At 30.9% G+C, this 23,174-nt stretch overlaps 1 protein-coding gene across 2 annotated transcripts; it reads left to right on the top strand.

The window, feature by feature from the left end:
- The first annotated feature begins 248 nt into the window (after positions 1-248).
- LOC143245350 (macrophage mannose receptor 1-like) lies at positions 249-13,376 on the top strand. Of its 2 annotated transcripts, none has more exons than XM_076491716.1 (4): positions 249-396; positions 2,385-2,786; positions 9,482-9,895; positions 12,811-13,376. In XM_076491716.1, the coding sequence occupies exons 1-4, from the start codon at positions 312-314 to the stop codon at positions 13,239-13,241; spliced, it is 1,332 nt and encodes a 443-aa protein (XP_076347831.1). In that variant the 5' UTR covers positions 249-311; the 3' UTR covers positions 13,242-13,376. The 2 variants fall into 2 exon arrangements, with proteins under 2 accessions (XP_076347831.1, XP_076347745.1); XM_076491630.1 differs by having other exon boundaries at positions 2,367-2,786.
- The last annotated feature ends 9,798 nt before the right edge of the window (positions 13,377-23,174 follow it).

Genomic DNA, 23,174 nt, shown 5'->3' with positions numbered 1-23,174 from the left:
TGTCGGGCCAATAAAGTAGATAAACAAACATTTCTGCTTCAGTTGATGACTTGTTGTTATAAATAAAGTATGAGGTAATATTTACTTTGTAAGAACTATTTGTGTTTTAACTTCTTTTTGTAGCATAAAAACTGAGCTGTGTAGATAATTATAGACCTTCTTAATAATAGTGCTACACTCGTGTTTTACTTTACCAGGTTGCTGTGAAATACACGAGCAAGATAAAAACAATGAACAATGTAAAACTTTCAGACTTACCAAGTTTTGGCCAGACTGGACGAGGCTTACAACGTTGCTGCGTACAAATACCAATGTCTATTTTTACAAACAATATTACTTTTCTGTTTGTTCTGATAACAATATCAGGAGTATGTGGAATAGACATTCAGAGCGGAGGTAGGAAATGTGAAATTTCCTTATAGCTTTTCAAGAAATAAATTTTATATTATTTATGTTTTTAGAAACTTTAGTTGTTCTTGCTTCTTGTTAAGTAGATTGGACTAAAGAACTTGGTTCGTTTCTAAGATTAATGTGATATTCAGTTATTATTATAAGTGAAAATAGAGTACTGAGATTTTTATTAGACTGAAAGAAAATAATTCTGTGAAACTAACTGTAAATGTGTAGCATCCACATAGAAAAATTCGCAGGCAAGTTAAGTAAACACCGCATAATTTATGTTATAATGTTTTAATCCATGGGCTCGTTATCATTGCATTGAAATAAACACATATTGAAAAATAATTTATTAAGAAATTTTATGTACGATTATTATTTTTAAAAAATCGTAAGAACTCGTACTGATTTGTTTTTAACTTCTTACGACCAGTACATGTTTTCACCTACCTTCAACACTGGAAACACCAAGGTTAAAAGTCATTATTAAGATCAAAATATCTCTTACTTATCAGACAAATTCCGGTTTGTACGTGACATTTTTTGTTAATTATCTTACAACTCAGTTTGGCTACAGTGTAAAAATTGTAAAGAAAACTGAAATCTATCGTTACTGATTGGAGAATAATTAACAGAAAATATATCGAAATAGTGTTTCAGCACGTAATTGTAAAATGACAGAATTTCTTCTTGTTGTTTTTTAATTGAAATTCCCACTGAGATTAAAACAATATAAATGTCAATGTGTTGTTGACGAAAAACTTTAAAAATAATCAAATTTATAATGAAAACAAAAATCAAGTGGAACACGAAATGTAAGCTCACTCTTGGTGATTATTTGTATTTTTGAAATTCTCAGCTATAATAAATCCTTTAAATAACAAATTACTTTTGATTTACTCATGCAACTATCTATATGAGTGTGTACATTTTCTGAAAGTTTTCAAAATTATTAAACAAGACATTTTCAAGTATCTTAATATATCGCCCAACAGAAGTAAATACATTCATCTAGTTGTCTAGCAAACAAAACTTTTAAAGAATCAACTGCTATATAACAAAAACATAAAATACATATTAGTTTCAACATAAATGTAAAAGGGTGTTGTATACAACGTATTTTCTTACTAGTTCTTGAATATCTGTTAACTAACTTACTTACCAATATTTTATTATCACCTGTACAGAAACTTCTCACATGAAGTAGTTAAAAGTCTTATCTTTATTAATGTCAGTTGAAAAGTTACAAATAAAACATTTGTTTCATGTAAGCATGTTTAAGTAATTGAAAAGTACCAGTATGACAAAAACGAGCCTCAACTTAAGCAGAAAAAAAAAAACACACTTTAAAAATGAAGCTACAGTTGCCAAAATATTTAAGATGAAGTGTATTTACTTTATATTATATCTAAATTATAAATAATTAAATTGTTTTCGAGAAACAATCTGATTGCGCAAATTTAGTTTGGTTGTTATATTTAGACACCAAATTAATTGACAAGACGAGAACCATTGATATGTTTTCATCCTTACGCCATCTAACATTATATTTCAAAGTCGAAAGATAAATTCGTAGAATTTTTGGCTCCCTGAAAGCTCAGTTACTCTTCTTATCTCCTGGTATTAAATTTAATATGCTTTCGAAAATCTAACAAAGCAACGAATTTAATTAATTACGATTATTTAAATTGTAGTAGCCATTTGAAAGAAAAATCTAGTATTTTGTTACTATTCCTATTTATGACAATTAACGAAAACACTGTATTTTCATACAAGGCCAGTCTATAGTGTATTTTATCCCATACTTTAACCACGTTTAGTTTATACAAGAATAACAAAAATACTTGTTTAAGAATTAGCTATGTATTCTAGTTTAACACTAAGCTGTTCATTTTTCTTGTGTATGAATTTTTAAAGCATATAATAATGTACGTTTTGTTGGCACTGAAATACTAATTAATTATAATCAGCTTTCAACAATTTGGCAGTAGTCAGCGATCAAGTCGGGAATATGTATTATGAAGCTAATGAAAAGAAACAAATATTTCAAGAAGCATCCAACTATTGCGAAACAAATGGTTTAAGACTGGTCACGTTGACAGACCTTGAAGTCCACAAGGCTCTGAAAACACTACTTTCAAGCTCCAACATTAATTTCGGAGGATTATGGATAGGATTACATGACCAACAGAAAGAAAGAGATTTTAAATTTATGGATGGGAAAACGGCCCCGTATATATCGGAACTCTGGCTAGATGGACAACCAGATAATGGAGGACAAAATAAGGATAACTGTGCTCGTATTCGCTCTAATGATAATTTACTAGCTGATATGGACTGTAATTATAACTACTTTGGAATTTGTGAGGCTCCACAAATTGAGATACCAGGTAGGAATTCGTCATTTTACAGTTGTAGAAAAAATTTTTTTATTTCATTATAACTTTATTGTTAACAAGTTTATGCACATAACTAAGTATTGAGTCCAATGAGGTACAAAAAAAGTTAAATAAGAACATCAAAGTAATTGTTTGTTTATTGTTAAGCAAAAAGCTATCCAATTGGCTACTTAACCCTCAAGCTGCCCATTAAATCACTGGACACCTATGAATATAATATAGTGATAATATCTAGTTTAGGTTCTTCATTTTTAAAAAAAATGTAAATTTCTAATTTTTTGGTGGATAGCTTGTTTGTTTTGTTTTTTTTAATTTTGCACAAAGCTACACGAGGGCTATCTGCCCTAGCCATCCCTAATTTAACAGTGTAAGACTGGAGGGAAGGCAGCTAGTCATCACGGCCCACCACCAATTTTTGGGCTACTCTTTTGCCAACGAATAGGGTGGATTGACGGTTACATTATAACGCTCACACAGCTGAAACGGCGAGTATGTTTGGTGTAACGAGGATTGAAACCCGGGGCTCTTGGATTACGAGTCAAACGCCTTAACCCACCTGGCCATGCCAGGCCTTTCTGGTGGAATATAGTTACTAGAAATAAAGTAAAAAATATATTTTATTCTATTAGAGCAACTCCATACCTAGTAATTGTACACTATTAATAATTAAATAAAAATATCATCTAATAGGCAAAAAATGATTATATTTAAAACAATATATTTATAATAATACCATAACTCAATAAATATTATTTCACCAACAAGAGAATAAAACAAAGTATGTTCTTTATAAAATGTGTACTGAAGGTTCATAATATTCAGTAACACATTATCATGCTGTTCAAGCAGGAAGATTAGATCTCTTACATGTACGATTTTGCTAAAATTTAATATGTATTTAAAACTATTCTCTGTACATCCTACTGAGAATGGGCTGTATGTGAAACATCATCTTCAAATATAATTAGAACAGATTAGGATTATTGTCATATTTACTATAATATTATAAAGAAAAGAAACAGAAGCGCTCTGCTAGTTAAACCTAATAGCTTATTTGATTGAAATATTTAAATAACACAAGACTTACATGAAAAATAAAAGGAAATCCCTCACCTGTTTATTCCTACTTTTATAAAATGTAGACATGCAGGAATTTAAGACGTTATTGCTTCTGGATATGTATGTGTTTAAATGTCAAATCTAAACAGAGCTGAAAAATTTTAAAGAAGCGAGATTGCGAGTTTTGTCTGAATTTATCGTCTGTAACTCGAAATAGTGATTATATCCAGAGGAACAGTGTCAGTATAAAAAATGAACAATAAATTTTCATCAGACATATATATTAGTGGTCGAAAAACTAATTTGACAAATGTTAGTAGAGGAATGGAGCAAAAACAAAGGTTTATATTGTCAAATTATACGCATAACTTAGCGTTAATTAATGCAGACCAGTGACAAGAAAACTTACTTTAAAAAAGTAAAATACAGTTAAAATACATGTATCGGTGTGTTAGGCTAAGATTTCTTCTACAGTAGGTGCCTGTGATGACGATAAATTCGATAATTAACGAACAGCTTCCACTTCACTTGTTTCAAAATAATATATATATATAATATATATACAGAACAAGTTAAACGTATGTACAAAAACTATTTAAACCATGTATATCTTAAATGTATCTTAAATTATATACAGTTTTTGTGCAACATCTCTTCTCATAAATTTAATGTCCTGTTAGTGATGTATTTTCTATTCATGGAAACCAAACTAATAATAATTATTGAGATGTAAAAATTAATAGTTGTGTCTATGATTGGATCCTACACCTGTGTGAAGGGAGCACGAGATCAAAATATTTTATCGATAAAATTTATCGTTTCTTTTAAAAATTCTAGAATCTAGAATAAACTTACTAGTTCAGGAAAGGCAATGATGATATGCTGAGTTGAATGATGAAGGAAAATATTTATTCATATTCCAATTTATTTTAATTTTTGTAGTTGAACGATTACCTTTTCTCAGTCGAGAATTGCATCCATTCCCTAAATCGGGTATAAACTAAACAATTGTGACTTTCTTTATAAATGTATGCAAATCAAATTTAATTTTCACTTTAACATTTGAAGTATGGAAATTTCGTTTCAATCTGCTGTGTTTAGGTTATCGTTTTCCAAGATGAATGTTTGACACTGTTTTACATTTGAATTTTCATATAAAAATTTACAAAGCAAAATGTTTTCCTTTCCACAAATAAAAGAAAATACATTTAAACTCGCATTATCACACTATCTTGGTCTTGTATTTGTATTTCAAACTGTTATTCTCTTTTGAAAACAAATAAATTATTCTCGTTATAATACGACAAGAATTTCTGAAAGAATTATAGATAACTTATAAGTATTACTTATCATACATTTATTATTCCCTTTATATCGCATAGGGCAAAAGTTCACGATCTTATTACAGTTCAGTCTAAATGTAATTGTTTGTTATGAGGTTGACAGATTTATGAATTACGTCGTAAGATTTCTTGCTTTTATTTTGGTATTCTCTTGTGGGACAGCGATAAGTATTCGAATTTACAATGCTAGAAACAGGGAATCGAGTCCCCTCATTGGACTCACAAGGAAAACACATAAACACACACATTTGTTTTGCTACACTTTACGTAATTTCAAGTATTTCTGTCTATTGTTCTTATAGCCTTATTTTATAACATTTTGAGTTTTTTTGTACAGGCGGTATTCACAACAATGATTGTTTGTTTGTTTTTTAATTTCGCACAAAGCTACTGGAGGGCTATTTGTGCTAGCCGTCCCTAATTTAGCAGTGTAAGACTAGAGGGAAGGCAGCTAGTCATCACCATCCACCGCCAACTCTTGGGCTACTCTTTTACCAACAAATAGTGGGATTGACCGTCACATTATAACGCCTCCACAGCTGAAACGGCGAGCATGTTTGGTGTAACGAGGATTGAAACCCGGGGCTCTTGGATTACGAGTCAAACGCCTTAACCCACCTGGCCATGCCAGGCCTTTCTGGTGGAATATAGTTACTAGAAATAAAGTAAAAAATATATTTTATTCTATTAGAGCAACTCCATACCTAGTAGTTGTACACTATTAATAATTAAATAAAAATATCATCTAATAGGCAAAAAATGATTATATTTAAAACAATATATTTATAATAATACCATAACTCAATAAATATTATTTCACCAACAAGAGAATAAAACAAAGTATGTTCTTTATAAAATGTGTACTGAAGGTTCATAATATTCAGTAACACATTATCATGCTGTTCAAGCAGGAAGATTAGATCTCTTACATGTACGATTTTGCTAAAATTTAATATGTATTTAAAACTATTCTCTGTACATCCTACTGAGAATGGGCTGTATGTGAAACATCATCTTCAAATATAATTAGAACAGATTAGGATTATTGTCATATTTACTATAATATTATAAAGAAAAGAAACAGAAGCGCTCTGCTAGTTAAACCTAATAGCTTATTTGATTGAAATATTTAAATAACACAAGACTTATATGAAAAAATAAAAGGAAATCCCTCACCTGTTTATTCCTACTTTTATAAAATGTAGACATGCAGGAATTTAAGACGTTATTGCTTCTGGATATGTATGTGTTTAAATGTCAAATCTAAACAGAGCTGAAAAATTTTAAAGAAGCGAGATTGCGAGTTTTGTCTGAATTTATAGGAACAGTGTCAGTATAAAAAATGAACAATAAATTTTCATCAGACATATATATTAGTGGTCGAAAAACTAATTTGACAAATGTTAGTAGAGGAATGGAGCAAAAACAAAGGTTTATATTGTCAAATTATACGCATAACTTAGCGTTAATTAATGCAGACCAGTGACAAGAAAACTTACTTTAAAAAAGTAAAATACAGTTAAAATACATGTATCGGTGTGTTAGGCTAAGATTTCTTCTACAGTAGGTGCCTGTGATGACGATAAATTCGATAATTAACGAACAGCTTCCACTTCACTTGTTTCAAAATAATATATATATATAATATATATACAGAACAAGTTAAACGTATGTACAAAAACTATTTAAACCATGTATATCTTAAATGTATCTTAAATTATATACAGTTTTTGTGCAACATCTCTTCTCATAAATTTAATGTCCTGTTAGTGATGTATTTTCTATTCATGGAAACCAAACTAATAATAATTATTGAGATGTAAAAATTAATAGTTGTGTCTATGATTGGATCCTACACCTGTGTGAAGGGAGCACGAGATCAAAATATTTTATCGATAAAATTTATCGTTTCTTTTAAAAATTCTAGAATCTAGAATAAACTTACTAGTTCAGGAAAGGCAATGATGATATGCTGAGTTGAATGATGAAGGAAAATATTTATTCATATTCCAATTTATTTTAATTTTTGTAGTTGAACGATTACCTTTTCTCAGTCGAGAATTGCATCCATTCCCTAAATCGGGTATAAACTAAACAATTGTGACTTTCTTTATAAATGTATGCAAATCAAATTTAATTTTCACTTTAACATTTGAAGTATGGAAATTTCGTTTCAATCTGCTGTGTTTAGGTTATCGTTTTCCAAGATGAATGTTTGACACTGTTTTACATTTGAATTTTCATATAAAAATTTACAAAGCAAAATGTTTTCCTTTCCACAAATAAAAGAAAATACATTTAAACTCGCATTATCACACTATCTTGGTCTTGTATTTGTATTTCAAACTGTTATTCTCTTTTGAAAACAAATAAATTATTCTCGTTATAATACGACAAGAATTTCTGAAAGAATTATAGATAACTTATAAGTATTACTTATCATACATTTATTATTCCCTTTATATCGCATAGGGCAAAAGTTCACGATCTTATTACAGTTCAGTCTAAATGTAATTGTTTGTTATGAGGTTGACAGATTTATGAATTACGTCGTAAGATTTCTTGCTTTTATTTTGGTATTCTCTTGTGGGACAGCGATAAGTATTCGAATTTACAATGCTAGAAACAGGGAATCGAGTCCCCTCATTGGACTCAGCAGGTTACTTGATATAGATTTAATTCAAGGAAAACACATAAACACACACATTTGTTTTGCTACACTTTACGTAATTTCAAGTATTTCTGTCTATTGTTCTTATAGCCTTATTTTATAACATTTTGAGTTTTTTTGTACAGGCGGTATTCACAACAATGATTGTTTGTTTGTTTTTTAATTTCGCACAAAGCTACTGGAGGGCTATTTGTGCTAGCCGTCCCTAATTTAGCAGTGTAAGACTAGAGGGAAGGCAGCTAGTCATCACCATCCACCGCCAACTCTTGGGCTACTCTTTTACCAACAAATAGTGGGATTGACCGTCACATTATAACGCCTCCACAGCTGAAAGGGCGAGCATGTTTGGCGCTACGGGGATGCGAACCCGCGACCCTCAGATTACGAGTCGCACGTCTTAAAGCGCTTGGCCATGCCGGGCCCATATAACCAATAAATGAAAATAATGATGTAATAGGTTTTGTTTAGGAACATTCTACTCCTAAATGTAGAGAAGTAGAAAGGCTATTGTTGTTATTATAGGGCCCATTTAGTGGAGGGATGTCAGAGGGCGACACATGTTTGTCAACACCAGACAATAGGAGGGTAGAAACGATGACGTCATAGTTCTACAAAATGGAATCAGAAGGCACGTTGCTAGGACGCCATGATAGGCGGAAGCTGGTATGTCGAGATAACAATGCAACTTGTTTAGCGAGTGTATTACTATTTCCACAAAGTGGAAAATGGGGCGTATTGTTGGGTCACCATGATTATTTTATCATAGGGTGTTTCAAAATGTGATATTATTTGATTAATGTTTAGATCTAATTATGTTCTAAACGTTTTAAGTAAAGCCATTATTTTAGCTTTTTCAGTACTGGCTCGTAACCACCATAAAAACTAGGAAATAACTACATATTTTACACCTTTTTCTTTCTAGAATGACTACAAATTATAACACGAAAACAGGATTGCTTAGACTAAATAGCTTAAATCTCATATCATTATAAATGTATTTATATTTATTATACTGACCTTTCAGCCGTATCTGGTTAACAATACAGAAGTTACAAAGATGCATCTCAAGTACACTCATATGGCAAATCCAATAATATTAAACTGACTTTTATTCTTAACAAAGTGACCTATGTTACTTGTGTTTTAGTGGACTAGCATTTTATAAGTTGAAGTCACATTTATATTGTAATGCATTATATATATATATATATAAATTATTGTATTCACAAATAGGTTCATAAGCTTATTTTCTTAAAACATAGGATAGTAAATAAAGTAAAGAAAACAGTTTATATTTACAACCTTCGTGCAAAGTTGCTGCTTGTAAAAATATTCTGTTTTTAAAATCAAATTATTTGAAGAAGGTGTTATGTCTCGAAACGTTAACAGTGTTATCGCTATTTGTTATATCATCTGTTTAATTACTCTATCTTTTCAATATCTTAAACATCATTTTCTCTTAATCTTAAAACGACTTTTCTTAGTTATAGCCTGACTCTTTAACTAACGTTGTTGAGCAAGATTTGATCAAGTATGTGATAGGTGTAGCTATGAAGACCTTAACATGCGTTTTACGAATAATATTTGACTTACCTTATATGATTTTTTTTTAGAATGCCCCTCAGGTTATACACTGTTTAATTCTATATGCTACAAAATCCACGACTTTCCGACACAAACCTTTAATGACAGTCGACTATTCTGTGAGAATGCAAAAGGTATGTTGGCTAGGGTTCCAAATGAGCAAGTCTGGTTGCATCTTTACAATGAATTGCCCAAGAAAGACATGTCCTATTGGATTGGTATGACGGACGAGGCTGAAGAAGGTGTTTGGCGATATGTTGACGGAAAGAAAGTTCCACAGTCTTTCTTCAATGATAATCTGTGGGGAGTTGGACAACCTGATAATTATGGTAACAATCAACATTGTTGTGATATGGACGTGAATGCTCAACACAAAATCAAAGACATAAGGTGCTCAGAAACCAATGGTTTTATCTGTGAAATTATCCCTAATGTCATAAAAGGTGGGTAGCTGTTTTTATATTATTATATTAAAATCTAATTAGGTTTGAATTAATTTTAAAGAAATATTCACAGTAACTTAGCTAAAGTAAAAAACTGATCACTGTAAAAGTGCAATATTGTTTTATTTACTTATAACTTTGCTTTTATATAAGGTAATATGATATTTTTATAGATCCTTCCGAATGCTCTGCAGGAATAAGTTGTTTTTTTAATTATTTCAAACTGATACAACGTAGCTCTTACTAATCTATTTTGTGTCGTTAGCGCTGGTAGTTAAGTAATAATCCATTATATATACATAATTTGCTATATTTTACAAACATTTCATAATATATATAGACTAGTCACATTGGTGGGAATTCAAACAGTGTTAAATTGAGTCACTTCTATCACTACAATAATAGCCTAAATTTTGTATGGAATAAACTCTTTAAAATGCTGAGAGGTTTCTCGCTTTTTAGTGAGGAAAGTTGTTTGCAGTTAACTCATAACGAGAGTTACTGTGACGAATATTACACTGAACATTATCTCAAAGATAACCTATCAGAATGAGACTTTGTTGTTATGCCAGCCAAGGAAAAGTATTCAAATCGCTATATTGCCTTCCGAACTGAATTTGTACGGTAAGAGACTGGCGAATTGCCTTACAGATCCCTTATCTATCAACTGGTAGTATGACATTGTAGAACGCATACGAGTGATGATAAGAAAGTTCAAATATCTTCTGATTGTTATTTATCTCTTTTAAATAAAGCAAAACGTGTCACAAGAATTTTGCACACCATTGAATCGTCTCCAGCTGCATATTGCAGAAGTTTGTTCTGAAATATGCACTCCCAGAATCTGTTTAGAATAGCTTCAACCTTTGAGAGTTAACAGGATCAAGTACATCACATGTTTTTTATTCACATTTTTATTCTACAGTGATAAGGAAAAGAATGAAATACAATACAGTAGAGTATGCCACGCTTCTAGCTTTTATCTGTCTTCAACTTGAAATCTAAGCACACTAAAAACCTTCTTTCTTCTTTGCATCCGATACAAATGGTTTTGTCAAATTATGTGCAAAATAAGAAATTATTTCAAATGTGGCAAGATTTCCACTATCTACCAGAGTATAATGTGAAATACACTTGCAAAAAATGTCACATTATTTTTCATAGTGAATGATTTATTAATGTTTGATTACCACTGTTAACATACTATGAAGATAGTCTGATTTTAAATATTCTATAAGATAAATGATCTTCATAAAGGCATTTTTTCTAGAAAGGTTTCAATTATGATGCCCCTATGAAAGTCGAAAAGATCCTTTCTCTTACCCACTTTTTGCATAAAACTACCTAAACAACCTCCTGGCTTGTCATAAACCCATTATTTTATTCACACTCAAAAAAAAGGAGTGAATTCCTAATAAAAGACCAATCAGTGAATAAGATTCAAGACGTAAATGTTGTAAACACATTTCGAAATATTTTCGTTTACAAAATATAGAAACAACGACCAGTTTTCCTACTACTTTATTTTCATTCAGAAAATGGTTAAAAAGAACTAAGAAATAAAAAATAATCGAATTATATTTATTTATAAAACGGTAATAGAATGTAACAGTACTAAAGATTATGTTATAAAGTGATTTATCGGAGAAACTTATTTGGTCTCTCCTGTACATATAGAGTGTTTTGTAACATTTTGAGACCTTAAAAAACAGGGTTCATTTAGAAATTTATGTAAGTTGTCTTAAACAAGGTTAAAACATGAAATCTAGAGCCAGACATGTTAGAATGAGCTGTCTCTTTGTTTGGACCTGCTAAATATTTTGTTAGAATGAGCTGTCTCTTTGTTTGGACCTGCTAAATATTTTGTTAGAATGAGCTGTCTCTTTGTTTGGATCTGCTAAATATTTTGTTAGAATGAGCTGTCTCTTTGTTTGGACCTGCTAAATATTTTGTTAGAATGAGCTGTCTCTTTGTTTGGACCTGCTAAATATTTTGTTAGAATGAGCTGTCTCTTTGATTGCTAAATATTTTGCTTTAGGAACTCAAACACATCGTGTACATTTTTTGAAAGTGTTTTCTACGAATAGACGTTCAAAATCTAAAACTACAATACATATATGAAAAACAAAATATCAGTTTGTAACACAAAATCTTCTGCTAAACTAAAACATTTCTTTATTTTTTTCATCCTAGGAAGAATAAAACATTTTCCGACCTTTGTGAATAGTATCGAATGTTTCAAGTATGTTCTCATGAATATTCATAAAATATGGCATCAACCCTTAAAGATTAGAATCTAAAAACGGTTTGGTTTGAATTTCGCGCAAAGCTACACGAGAGCAATCTGCGCTAGCCGTCCCTAATTTAGCAGTGTAAGACTAGAGGAAAGGCAGCTAATCAACACCACCCACCGCCAACGAACAGTGGGATGGACAGTCACTTTATAACGTCTCCTCAGCTGAAAAAGCGAGCATGTTTGGTGCGACGGGAATTCGAAGCTCTAAAAAGGGCATGAAAACATTGTTAAAAGTGAATTTGACCTTTTCCTTTGAAGTGTTGCATCTTAAAAATAAAAAGGATAGAACATTGCTCGTTACGACCTCGAAAAATAAAAAGGTCAACATCTTATAAGATTTTGAGCGTCGTCCAGTGTGATTTTAATCCTTGAATATGAAAACTTCGCAAAGCATAGAACCAAGTTTTATATATATGTTTCCGACCCTTGAAGGTTAAGATAATTCAATAAACAACAATTACTATGGTTCAACGTGTTACAACTGGAGTTTCCCAATAAAATATCACAAACACTTCTACAATATAATTTGTTCAAACTTTTTTGGTATTATTTAAAAATTGAAATACGTTAATTTAAAATTATTTTAATTGATTTATAATTTAACTTTTTTTATTTAAAGGCTGCCAATCGGGAGGTAAACCACATAATGGCATATGTTATTACTTGACGGATTATAAAAAGCCTTTCCTGACTAGCGAGCAGTTTTGTGAAACTAAGTACAATGGAAGTCTGGTTCCACTTATGGATACCGAAACTCTTCAAATAATCAGAAAGTTCGCTGACGAAAACGGAAAGATATATGAAGATTTATGGGTTGGGTTGACGGATGAACAAATAGAAGGACAATGGAAGTTTGTGAATGGATCAGAAGCTAAATTTAATCCAAAAATGTGGGCTAATAATGAACCAAATGATGGAAATTCAGGTAATGAAGATTGTGTGATCATTGATGATCAGAATGGGTATAAGCTTCAGGATACAGACTGTTCATCAGAGCACAGTTTCATATGCGAGAAGCTTGTAGTTTCTACTAAAAAAGGTAAGGAATGATTTCTTTTTGGTTCACGCAAACAACCACTAGGATGTGTTAACCCATTTCATAATTAATGCATTACAAACATGTCGAAATCGCAGAAATTGTAATGTTGATTTTTTAATATAAATTCTACTCTTACGAATAGTCAAAACTATGTAATTAAATTTAAAATTTGATTGATAACAGTTTTTTTTATCCTGGGATGTAGTACATATTACATCCTTACCTATAATAAGCTGTAATATTAAATTATACTTTAACCTCTACATATGTGGAAGGAACAATAAGGTGGAATTATGGTATTTAGGCCACTGATTTTCGATAAATACTAATCAACCCTCTAAAAGTGTTGATAGATACAATCAGAAAGGGAAGTACCACGATTTTCCTTCACTCTGTTTAACTTCTATGTTTCTTTAATTTTTACACTTTTTCACAAAGTATCCTTGTGGCATTCAGGTCCAATTCTCAACAGGTAATATAAGTATCTGCAATACGAATAAGCTGCATTATATTGCTGTGCAAAAAATAGAATTACTCGAAACGCAGCCACAAGTAGATGACTATACACAAGCTATTTATTCTCAGGAAAAATGTGCTTGAGTCTTATTTTCATTGACTGACCTATTCTGCACTACAGACTAATGGTTGGCTGATGGAGCAGAGAGATAAGAATTCATTTTTCTGCGGAGCTCAATGCTAAAAATCTTAACGTTTATGATACCGTACTTTTAAATTTTTAATGAGTATCCAGCAATCATTCACTAAGTACATTAATGGTCGTTCCAATTATTTATATTAAATAAGAAATAAAACTCACGATCATGTTAGTTTGTTAAATTCTCCTGTGCCACCAGTTCTCCTGATTACGACCTTCAATGCCTGTGAAAGATGATACAGTAACAGAATGTCTATCATGATTTTTAACCATTTTCTAAGGTAAAGAATTAGAGCAAGTTCAAGACCTTTCTCCTCCTGTTTACTACTACATGAACCAACTAAATGAAGAATATAAAACTAGCACAAACCCTTTGAAAATTTACTTAAATATACCTAATAAAGCATAATTATTTCCTGTATAGTTATGGAAGGGTGAAATATACCAGTTTCTCGTTGCAACATATTTCAGGCAGATATAGTCAAATAAGACTTCTGAAATATTTCATATTAGATTATTTAATATTATTTCCAAGCACATTAAGCCAAGAATTTGTCATATGTAAACATAACTTTTGCTTAAAAAGAACATTTTATCTCATAGTCCGTGCAAAGTTTACACAGAGTGGTTCTTTCAGGTAAGCCTAATTCCACTCAAAACGATAAGGAAAGTCAATTAATAACAGTAGCTTTGAGAAAGTGATTACTGAGAAGTAAGTCTAAGTTTTCTGGCTACTGAAGTTGTGATAAATAAAACCTACAGACAAGAGTAGAATTAAAGTGAATAATATTTATTTGTGATAAACATAGTTAAAGTAAATACTTTACTACAACCGACAGTTGCTTTTACTAAAGAGTTAGTACTAACTTGGTTATAAAACAAATTTCCAAGCTGTATCTTTCAAGATCGTTCCAGAATGTAAAAGCTGAGATTTTGTTTAAAACTGAATAATTTTCACGTTAGGTACTAAAACTGTTAACATCTGACTTACCTAGATGAACTAGTGCTTAAACACGTGACTAATCATTCTCCAGAAGTCTCCTGACCAGCAGTAATAACGATGCATGTCTGATTTCTCATACCGTAGGTGAGCTTGTAACTGTCTTTTCCATGAAGAGACAAAAGGTAATACTTTACAATGGCAATAATAATGATCAGCTAAAATGAAAGAAGTTTAACAATATTCTTGACCAATGTGGTGAGAAAGTATCACAAAAAAAAACGCATTAAGTTTGGAACTTCCTGCATTAGCCTGCAGAAGCACAAACCCCACAATGTGTTTGAATACGACAAGTTCAATCTTTCAATTGAAGATAATTGAAAGTTGAAAGTTCAGTGTGTCTATAGCTAACAAATATTACAAAAAATGAATATAAGTAAGAGAAGGCTAAAGTTATATTTAATATGCAAGAAATTTGCACTGTAGATTAACTTGAGATTCGAGACTACCCAGCAGAAAACCTGCAATAAGTCATACTCAAGTTATGGTAAGCAAATCGCAACGTCTTGTAACAAGTGAAAATCAAAAAATAAGAAAGTCAGTGGCAAAAGCATACAATATAGCCAAGACATTTATCACTTTGAAAAAGTAACCCAGGTGACACGTACACTGGTTGCTTCCAAGACATATCTACTCAACTGTTGCGTACCTCAAGCAGTTGTAAGGAACTAAGACACTACACACGTATCAATCCCAATAATAGAGGATGGGACAGTGATATCACCTATGAGGGTAAGTTGCTTTGGATGTGTTGCTATGCTTACATGAGAAGCAGACATTGTGGAACCAGAGGATGTGTAGCTAGAGGCACACAAGGTGTATCAACGTATCTGAACATGACTAGATTTAACACAATCAATTTAAAACACTAATTCATTAATTTAATAAGTAATTACATTTCCTGACCATTTTTATAAAAAATCGTTCTGAAAAGGCGTTTAATTAAATATTCTTTAATAATTAAAAATTTACTGTTTCACTAGTCTGACTTTATGCTATCTATACAACTTGACAAAATAGTTAATTTTACACATGATACTTCATAGTTTTTATCTTACATGAATTTTACAAAGACAGATAACGTTACTACACTTCCACATATAACTACATCATCAATGTCTAGATTTAATTACGAATTCAATTATGAGAATAATTTAAATATTCATATCCGACAGTTCAAGGACTTTGGAAAATAAAACTATATCCAACCAAGGACGATATCACGTGTCCCCCGCTAGTACAGCGGTATGTCTACGAATTTACAACGCTAAAATCAGGGGTTCACTTCTCCTCGGTGGGCTTAGCAGATAGCCCGATGTGGCTTTGCTATAAGAAAACACAAACACACAGATATCACGTTTTATTCAACAGTGTTGGAGGAATTCAAACAATACATTAAAGGTGTACAAAATGAAACCGAACAAAATTTTTGAACAAAAATCATGTAATTTGTGTTGCATGTGTTAATAAAATCTCCTCTATTTTGTTTACGTATCGATTCTCTTAGTTTTTCAAATTCAGAATGGCAGAATTTGTGTTCACAGATTTCTTATTTTCATACTTGCTTAAATACTATGGTTCATAATGAAAAGTGATTGAAAAAAAAACAGTTTAAACCAAATCTTAATAATATATACACTTAACAAGAGCACCCTATTTTACAAGTACTAAAGAAAGAAGAGGTGAAACCGACAATTTTAGCTAAACTCATATTCTTGTAACGTGTTAAATCATGATGAATGTGTACAATTAAATCAGCATTGACAAAAGTGAATAAATTATTTTTCAGTCTATACTAACCAAAGAGTTAAGTTGATCAGGTTCTATCAGTGAAACTTTCTGGGATACTGTAGAGAAAGACGACTTTATCAAAGGGTTATCAAGTTTAATGTGTTTGTATTCTGCCTTTGAATATTTTAAGAAAAAACAAAGTTTATAAAATAGCTGTGACAACAATAACAAAGTTATTGGCACATTAATTCATTAGTTTTTTTATGATAAAATATTTCAAAGTATCTGTGAAAATTCTACATCAGTTATTAACGTTACATCATTTATTAATGTATTTAACTCTAGATGCGACATTTTACAAACTTGGATACGGGACAACAAGACTTGTACTTCATGAGTAATAGTTTTATATGTTTGGACGTAACTTAAAAAAATTCGTCGTAAATTTAGCCTAAATTCAATATAAATGTTTGTAGACCTGTAATAGAGAAACTTCGATTAACTCGGTGTTTATCTGTAATTTTTTATCTGGTATAAGTCTTAAAGATTGTCGTCAAACATCAGGAGTGTAAAAGATTTTTTTTGTCACTAAAAAAATATAACTGTAGTAACAATACATTCAGCGTTGTAAGCTTGTTTACTATCAAAAGAGTGATTTCCATAGGTAATCACAAGACTACTTTAAAAACAGATAACATTCTCGATAATGTAATTTGATTATAACGTATTCCTATTATTAAATGTTTGTAACTCTTTTATCAACGTCATTGACGTTTAAGATGTAGAAACTGAGTTATTATGTTATAATAAGTATGATCTTCGAATAATGATATTTAGAAATAAAATTAATGATATCAGTGAATAAGTTTTTACATGTTAATCTCATAGAAACGCTCTTTATAGACTGATTTCATGTGAAGGATAGATCTGTCGTTTATTTTCAATCATACATCAGTACATCATTTTATTAAAAAACGTTCACTTTAATATTCTTAATACTTTTTGTTCCAATGATAGAGTGATGTAACAAAGTATTTGACACATTATCTGTCCTTCATATTGTACGAGAGCCACAATCAGTTCCACGTCTTTACAATTATTGGTTTAATTAAATAATATACAACAGAACTTTCCTTCAAAAACAGTTAATGAGGAACAGGTAACTAACAAACAAAGTTCAGTAAAAAGAGGTTAATTGAGTAGAAAATATAACAAGAATTATAAATCACCTTAATTGTACCATACTTATATGAAAGTTAATTCAATCTTGGTAATGTATACATATTTCAGTTTCTGTTATAGTAAACATCAGAACTTATTATAGAGTAAGCTGGTCAGAGGAAGTTACCCTTCGGATAAAATTGAAGAACATTGCCCAAATTATAAGATGGCCAATACTGTTATTTCTTTACATGCCTAAATACTTACGCCTTTAAGAAGTTAGACTATGTTTGGATTTTTGTGTCTCATATTTGTAAAGTTACGACATATATGTGAGTTCAGGGTCAAAAACAGAAAGTAATACCATCATTATGAAATATCGATACGTAAACGAAATAGAGGAGATTTTATTAACACATCATACTCAAATTACATGATTCTTGTTTAAAAACTCTAGTACAATATTTCTCTATATAACTACACTAATGTTTTGAGATCCACTGTTTAAATTTTATCATTGAAGAAAACATTATACATTATACTATCCTTGGCTGAATACAGTTTTCCAAAGTCCTTGAACTGTCGAGTATGAATACTTAAATTCTTTTCATAAGTTGATAGAGTGATGTAATGATCCGTTGATGATCTAAGAAGGTTAAAACGTTCTGTACTTTAGTTTAATTAAAGTGCTAATACCCATACCAGACATCTTGAGACTATATGATGTAATGATCGTTTCTAATAGGACAGGTATGTGATAATTCAGGTGATTCTTCAGCTTGTATAATAGTAGAGAAACCTAATAATCATTGTGCCTGTATTACTGGTTCTTGTATAAAAGTGGAGGAACCTAACAATCATTGTGTCTGTATTACTGGTTTTGTATAATAGTAGAGGAACCTAACAATCATTGTGCCTGTATTACCAGTTCTTGTATAATAGTATGGGAACCTAACTGTCGTTTAGTCTGTATTACTGGTTCTTGTTCACTGCTGGAATTTTTTTTACCATTTCAATAATGTTCACAGCATTTCTTTTCTTTATACCAGACTAAAATATCAAATCATACGTAACTAATAAGTTACAGCAACATTATTTATTATTATGATAAATATTATTGAAGACAAACATTACTATGTCAAAAAAACACAGAAATTAGATTTATAAGCAAAGAAATACAAGTAATGGTATACTTGCATTTGAAAGCTAGGGCATTATTATTTTCGCCTTGTTGTAGAATTTTATCATTCAGTGGTGAAAAGTACAGACAAGTGACCGATATTTGACTGAACTTTAGACTCTTTGTTGTAGACAAATGTAAAATAATTAGGATATGTCTGAGCTCGTTACCGATTGTATTAACACTAACCATAAACAGAAACCTTATTATCATTCGAGTGTATGCACATATCGTATGCACGTTGTATAGTGTAATAAAAATCTCATAAAATTTGCATGTTAATTATTTGCTGAATATTAAATGCAGTGACATATGAAATCTCTAATTAAAGTATAGTCAATACAAAATTTATACAGAAAATATGTGATAATGTAGAGTTTTAATCTTTTATTTTCAATACTAAATGCAAAGTAAATACTGAGATAGTAATAATGTACTTTCATTTTATGCGAAATGAACTTGGCCAACTCAGACGTGACCTTTACTCAATAGTCACGTGTTGGTCAATGACTTTTCTATTCTTTGTATATCTTATTCTTCGTCTGCCTTTCTTATGTGAAGAGCTTTGTATTTTCTATTTGACATTGTGGGCTTCAACACGTTTATGATGTAAGTAAGCTGCATCTGTACTGTACAAAAAAGTTTTGTCCTCAAATTCTTTTGAAAAAATGGTGAGTGTCATTATTCTATAATAGTGGTGATCACCTTTGTTATGATCGTTAAATATTTATAAAAATATTAGGTGTAACAGGAACTTTTGAACAATTATTTGGCTGTGATAGTAACACTATCCAGGTATGGAAGAACTAAAAAAAACGTGGCCACGTAAATTAAATGCACCGATTTTTAAGTGTTAGTAAACACTGTTTCAAAACATATTTTAGTTTTTAAAATATAACGCGAGATAATTCAAATAAAACTAGATTATTTGTTATAAACTGTTATATTATAAAATCTCATACGTATTGATAAATTGTTCTAAGTTGATTGTTGTAAAATGTTTTTTTACGCTTATAAACTAAGTTTATTGCATTAGTCTGTGTGTATTTGCCGAAAGTATTGTTTTTATTATGCTTATTATTGTTGTCAACAACGCTAAACATGTCACAATGAGTCAAAATGAAATATATTCATAGTATTGATGACCCAGGATGAAGAGAACGTCTAGATACTGTCTACTGTCCTATGGAAGTACAGAACATCTTTGTCAAATGCACACAAACAAATGTAGATTGCAATGTATTTACAACCCTCAGTGACGTTGCGAACATTTGTAAAATACATGATATACAGATTAATATAAAATAGAAATTCAGAGAACGTAAGTTGTTATCTCATTCAAATAATGGATAACAGCAGATTTGTTAAAACTCTACCGATAAATAAGATTGCCATTAAAATAATAGTTTTTGATTGAATCTGGACATTGATAACGTAATCATATATGGATGTATAGCAACACCATATATTTTTTTGTAAAACCCATGTATTTATCTAACATTGCAAAGTAACGTGTAAAATTAAATATTTTGTCAAGTCGTATAGCTAACATGACGTCAAACTAGTGAAACAGTAAATTTTAAATTATTGCAGGATTATCTTTATATATATATAAATAGTCAGGAGATTTAACTAAGTAGAGGACTCCTGAATTAGTGTTGCAAACCAATTATGCTAAAGGTAGTCATGTTTAGACACGTTGATTGACTTCGTGTGCTCAAAGCAACACACCCTCTGGTTTCACTTACTGGAACTATATCGTCATGACCGTCTGTCATGGCAGCTAACAATGTGCCACTAGCAATTGCTCTCGTTGGTGGCATCATTGTTTCATTCTTAACTGTCAGATATTCAAACGCGTGTAGCGCCACCCTAGTGGCATGTTGCCCGGTTCCCGCCCTAACTGCTACTACTGTAAAGTATATCAGGTATTTACGATATTCGGTACAAAGACATACATTTACTTTTTTTTTTTTAACTGTATTCTTCTCAAATGTAATGTTGTGCTCTTATATAAATTATTTTAATTTTCTTCAGATGGAATATTTGTGTTATCCAATAGATGAAGTATAAAGTTTTATTTATTCAGTTGATTTATTACATGTGTTAAAATGTTTTACTGTTTCTTGTATAGCACTGTACATTGGTGTGTTTTTTTTACTATTTTTTCATACTTTTGAGCTTAAATGTTGATTTTTTATTAATTATTAGATACTGTACATTAGCACCTTTTTATATATTGAAAAATTCAAAATTTCGTTAAAAGTAGGTGAGTCATTAAGGTCTTTTCTGGAAGGAGTTGTGAAAAACATTACCTAAATAGAACACAATTATTTTTTTAGTTATGGAAAGTTGAAATGTACTAATTTCTCAGTTACGACACACTCCACTAAAGGTAGGTGTTGTGAAAATGACATTAATAAAGCGTAATTGTAATTGTAAGTGCACATGTATGGTTGTGATGCTGATAACAAATGTACATGTATGGTTGTTATTGTTATAGTAAGTGTACATATATGGTTGAGATGTTAATAGTAAGAGTAAATATGTGGTTGTGATGGTGATAGGTAGTGTAAATATGTGGTTGTGATGGTAATAGGTAGTGTAAATGTATGGTTGTGATGGTGATAGGAAGTGTAAAGGGTGACTGTAATAGGAAGGGTATATGTGGGGATATAATGGTGATTGTAGTACATATTCAACGTCGTTACACAAAATGATGTTTGTTTGTTTTCTAAAACCTTTCTCATCTAATATTTCTCAACTAAGCCGCCTTTTCACAAGTTACACAACCACGAAGAAACGTTTTAACGTTTAGTCGTAACAAGTTCCACTTTGTTTAGAAGGACTCGCTGTTCTCATCAGATTATATTTTACCAGGAGAAAATCAGCCTTTTTAAAATAAAACATGTACAGTGTCTTTTAAAGTAATTATTTGACGAATATGTGTAATAAAATTTAATATTATGTGTCCTGATATTTATTTCTTCTTCACTTGATAAATAATATGTGGACTGGCTTCCTAAAGACACCGACTATATAGTGTGAAAAGAATTGAATATTTACACGTTATAGTCATTTAATATTTCTGTATCAGTGACTGGTAATTCCTGTTTCACACCGGATATTCGTATGAAAGCTACCTTTAAGGGATAAATGACAACATCGCTTATACTAGAATTATGGTGTTTTTTTAGTTTATTTTAAATATAGAAGAAACAAATCAACTTTTCAATACACCTACGACCTTCAGATGTGTACCTTATTTGATATTCTACAAAAGGTTTGGATGAAATATACCAAGCTATTTTTACTGCAATTTTAACTCTACTTTTACATTATGATATTTTGAGTATCTCAGAACAGCTGGTATGGATATTAACACTTTTACTGATAAAGCAGAGAACAACGTTTTGTCCTTTCTAATGTTGATCCCCATAGCAGCCATTCTGAGATACCTTTTTATTTCAAGTGGGTTTCTCGTCATCAAGGATATTTTGAGTAGACTACAGCAATTGTTTGTTTGTTTGTTTTTTTTAAAAATTAGCTGTGAATTGTTTGTTTGATTTTGGAATTTCACACAATGCTACTCGAGGACTATCTGCGTTAACCGTACCTAATTTAGTGATAGAGTAGAGGGAAAACAGTCAGACAACACTGTTCACCGCCAACTCTTGGGATACTATTTTACTAAGGAAAGTGGGTTTGAGCAAAACATTAGAACGTCCTCACGGCTAAAAAACTGATCATGTATAGTTGCAAGAATCAAGTATACAAGTCCGAATTGTGAGTCGATTGTTTTAACCACCAAGCCATGCCAGGTACCTAGTCAGCAAGTATTCTTCGAAGTACAACGTCGACAAAATACGATACAACACCCATTAAATTCCAGGGTAATTCCGTGTCTGTCTATAAAGGGATGTTAGAAAATAGAATCTACTAAAATTCATAATATAAGCCTGTTTCAGTCTTCTTGATCTATTTGAAGTCAAGAGAACAAAGTGTACAGTGTATCAACGTAAAATTAATTTGCTCATCGTAGACCTGGATCATTGACAACATATTCAGTTCCAGACCAGAGGAAAGACTGACTGAATATTGTTTGTGAATTATCAAAATTTTTGTATGCAAGTAATTATTTGTAATAAACGTTATTATAAATTGTAGTGTTGGTTGTATATTAAAATATATTTATGTTAAAAAGTTTTTTGAATTTC

This window comes from Tachypleus tridentatus, chromosome 1 (assembly GCF_004210375.1).
Source record: "Tachypleus tridentatus isolate NWPU-2018 chromosome 1, ASM421037v1, whole genome shotgun sequence".
NCBI classification, from domain to species: domain Eukaryota; kingdom Metazoa; phylum Arthropoda; class Merostomata; order Xiphosura; family Limulidae; genus Tachypleus; species Tachypleus tridentatus.
This window is presented reverse-complemented; position numbering and strand designations above follow the sequence as displayed.

Coding starts and splice junctions, on each gene's coding strand:
- LOC143245350 (XM_076491630.1), top strand. CDS start 312: ATGTCTATTTTTACAAACAATATTACTTTTCTGTTTGTTCTGATAACA. Junction 397..2,366: donor AATAGACATTCAGAGCGGAG/GTAGGAAATGTG, acceptor AATTATAATCAG/CTTTCAACAATTTGGCAGTA. Junction 2,787..9,481: donor TCCACAAATTGAGATACCAG/GTAGGAATTCGT, acceptor ATTTTTTTTTAG/AATGCCCCTCAGGTTATACA.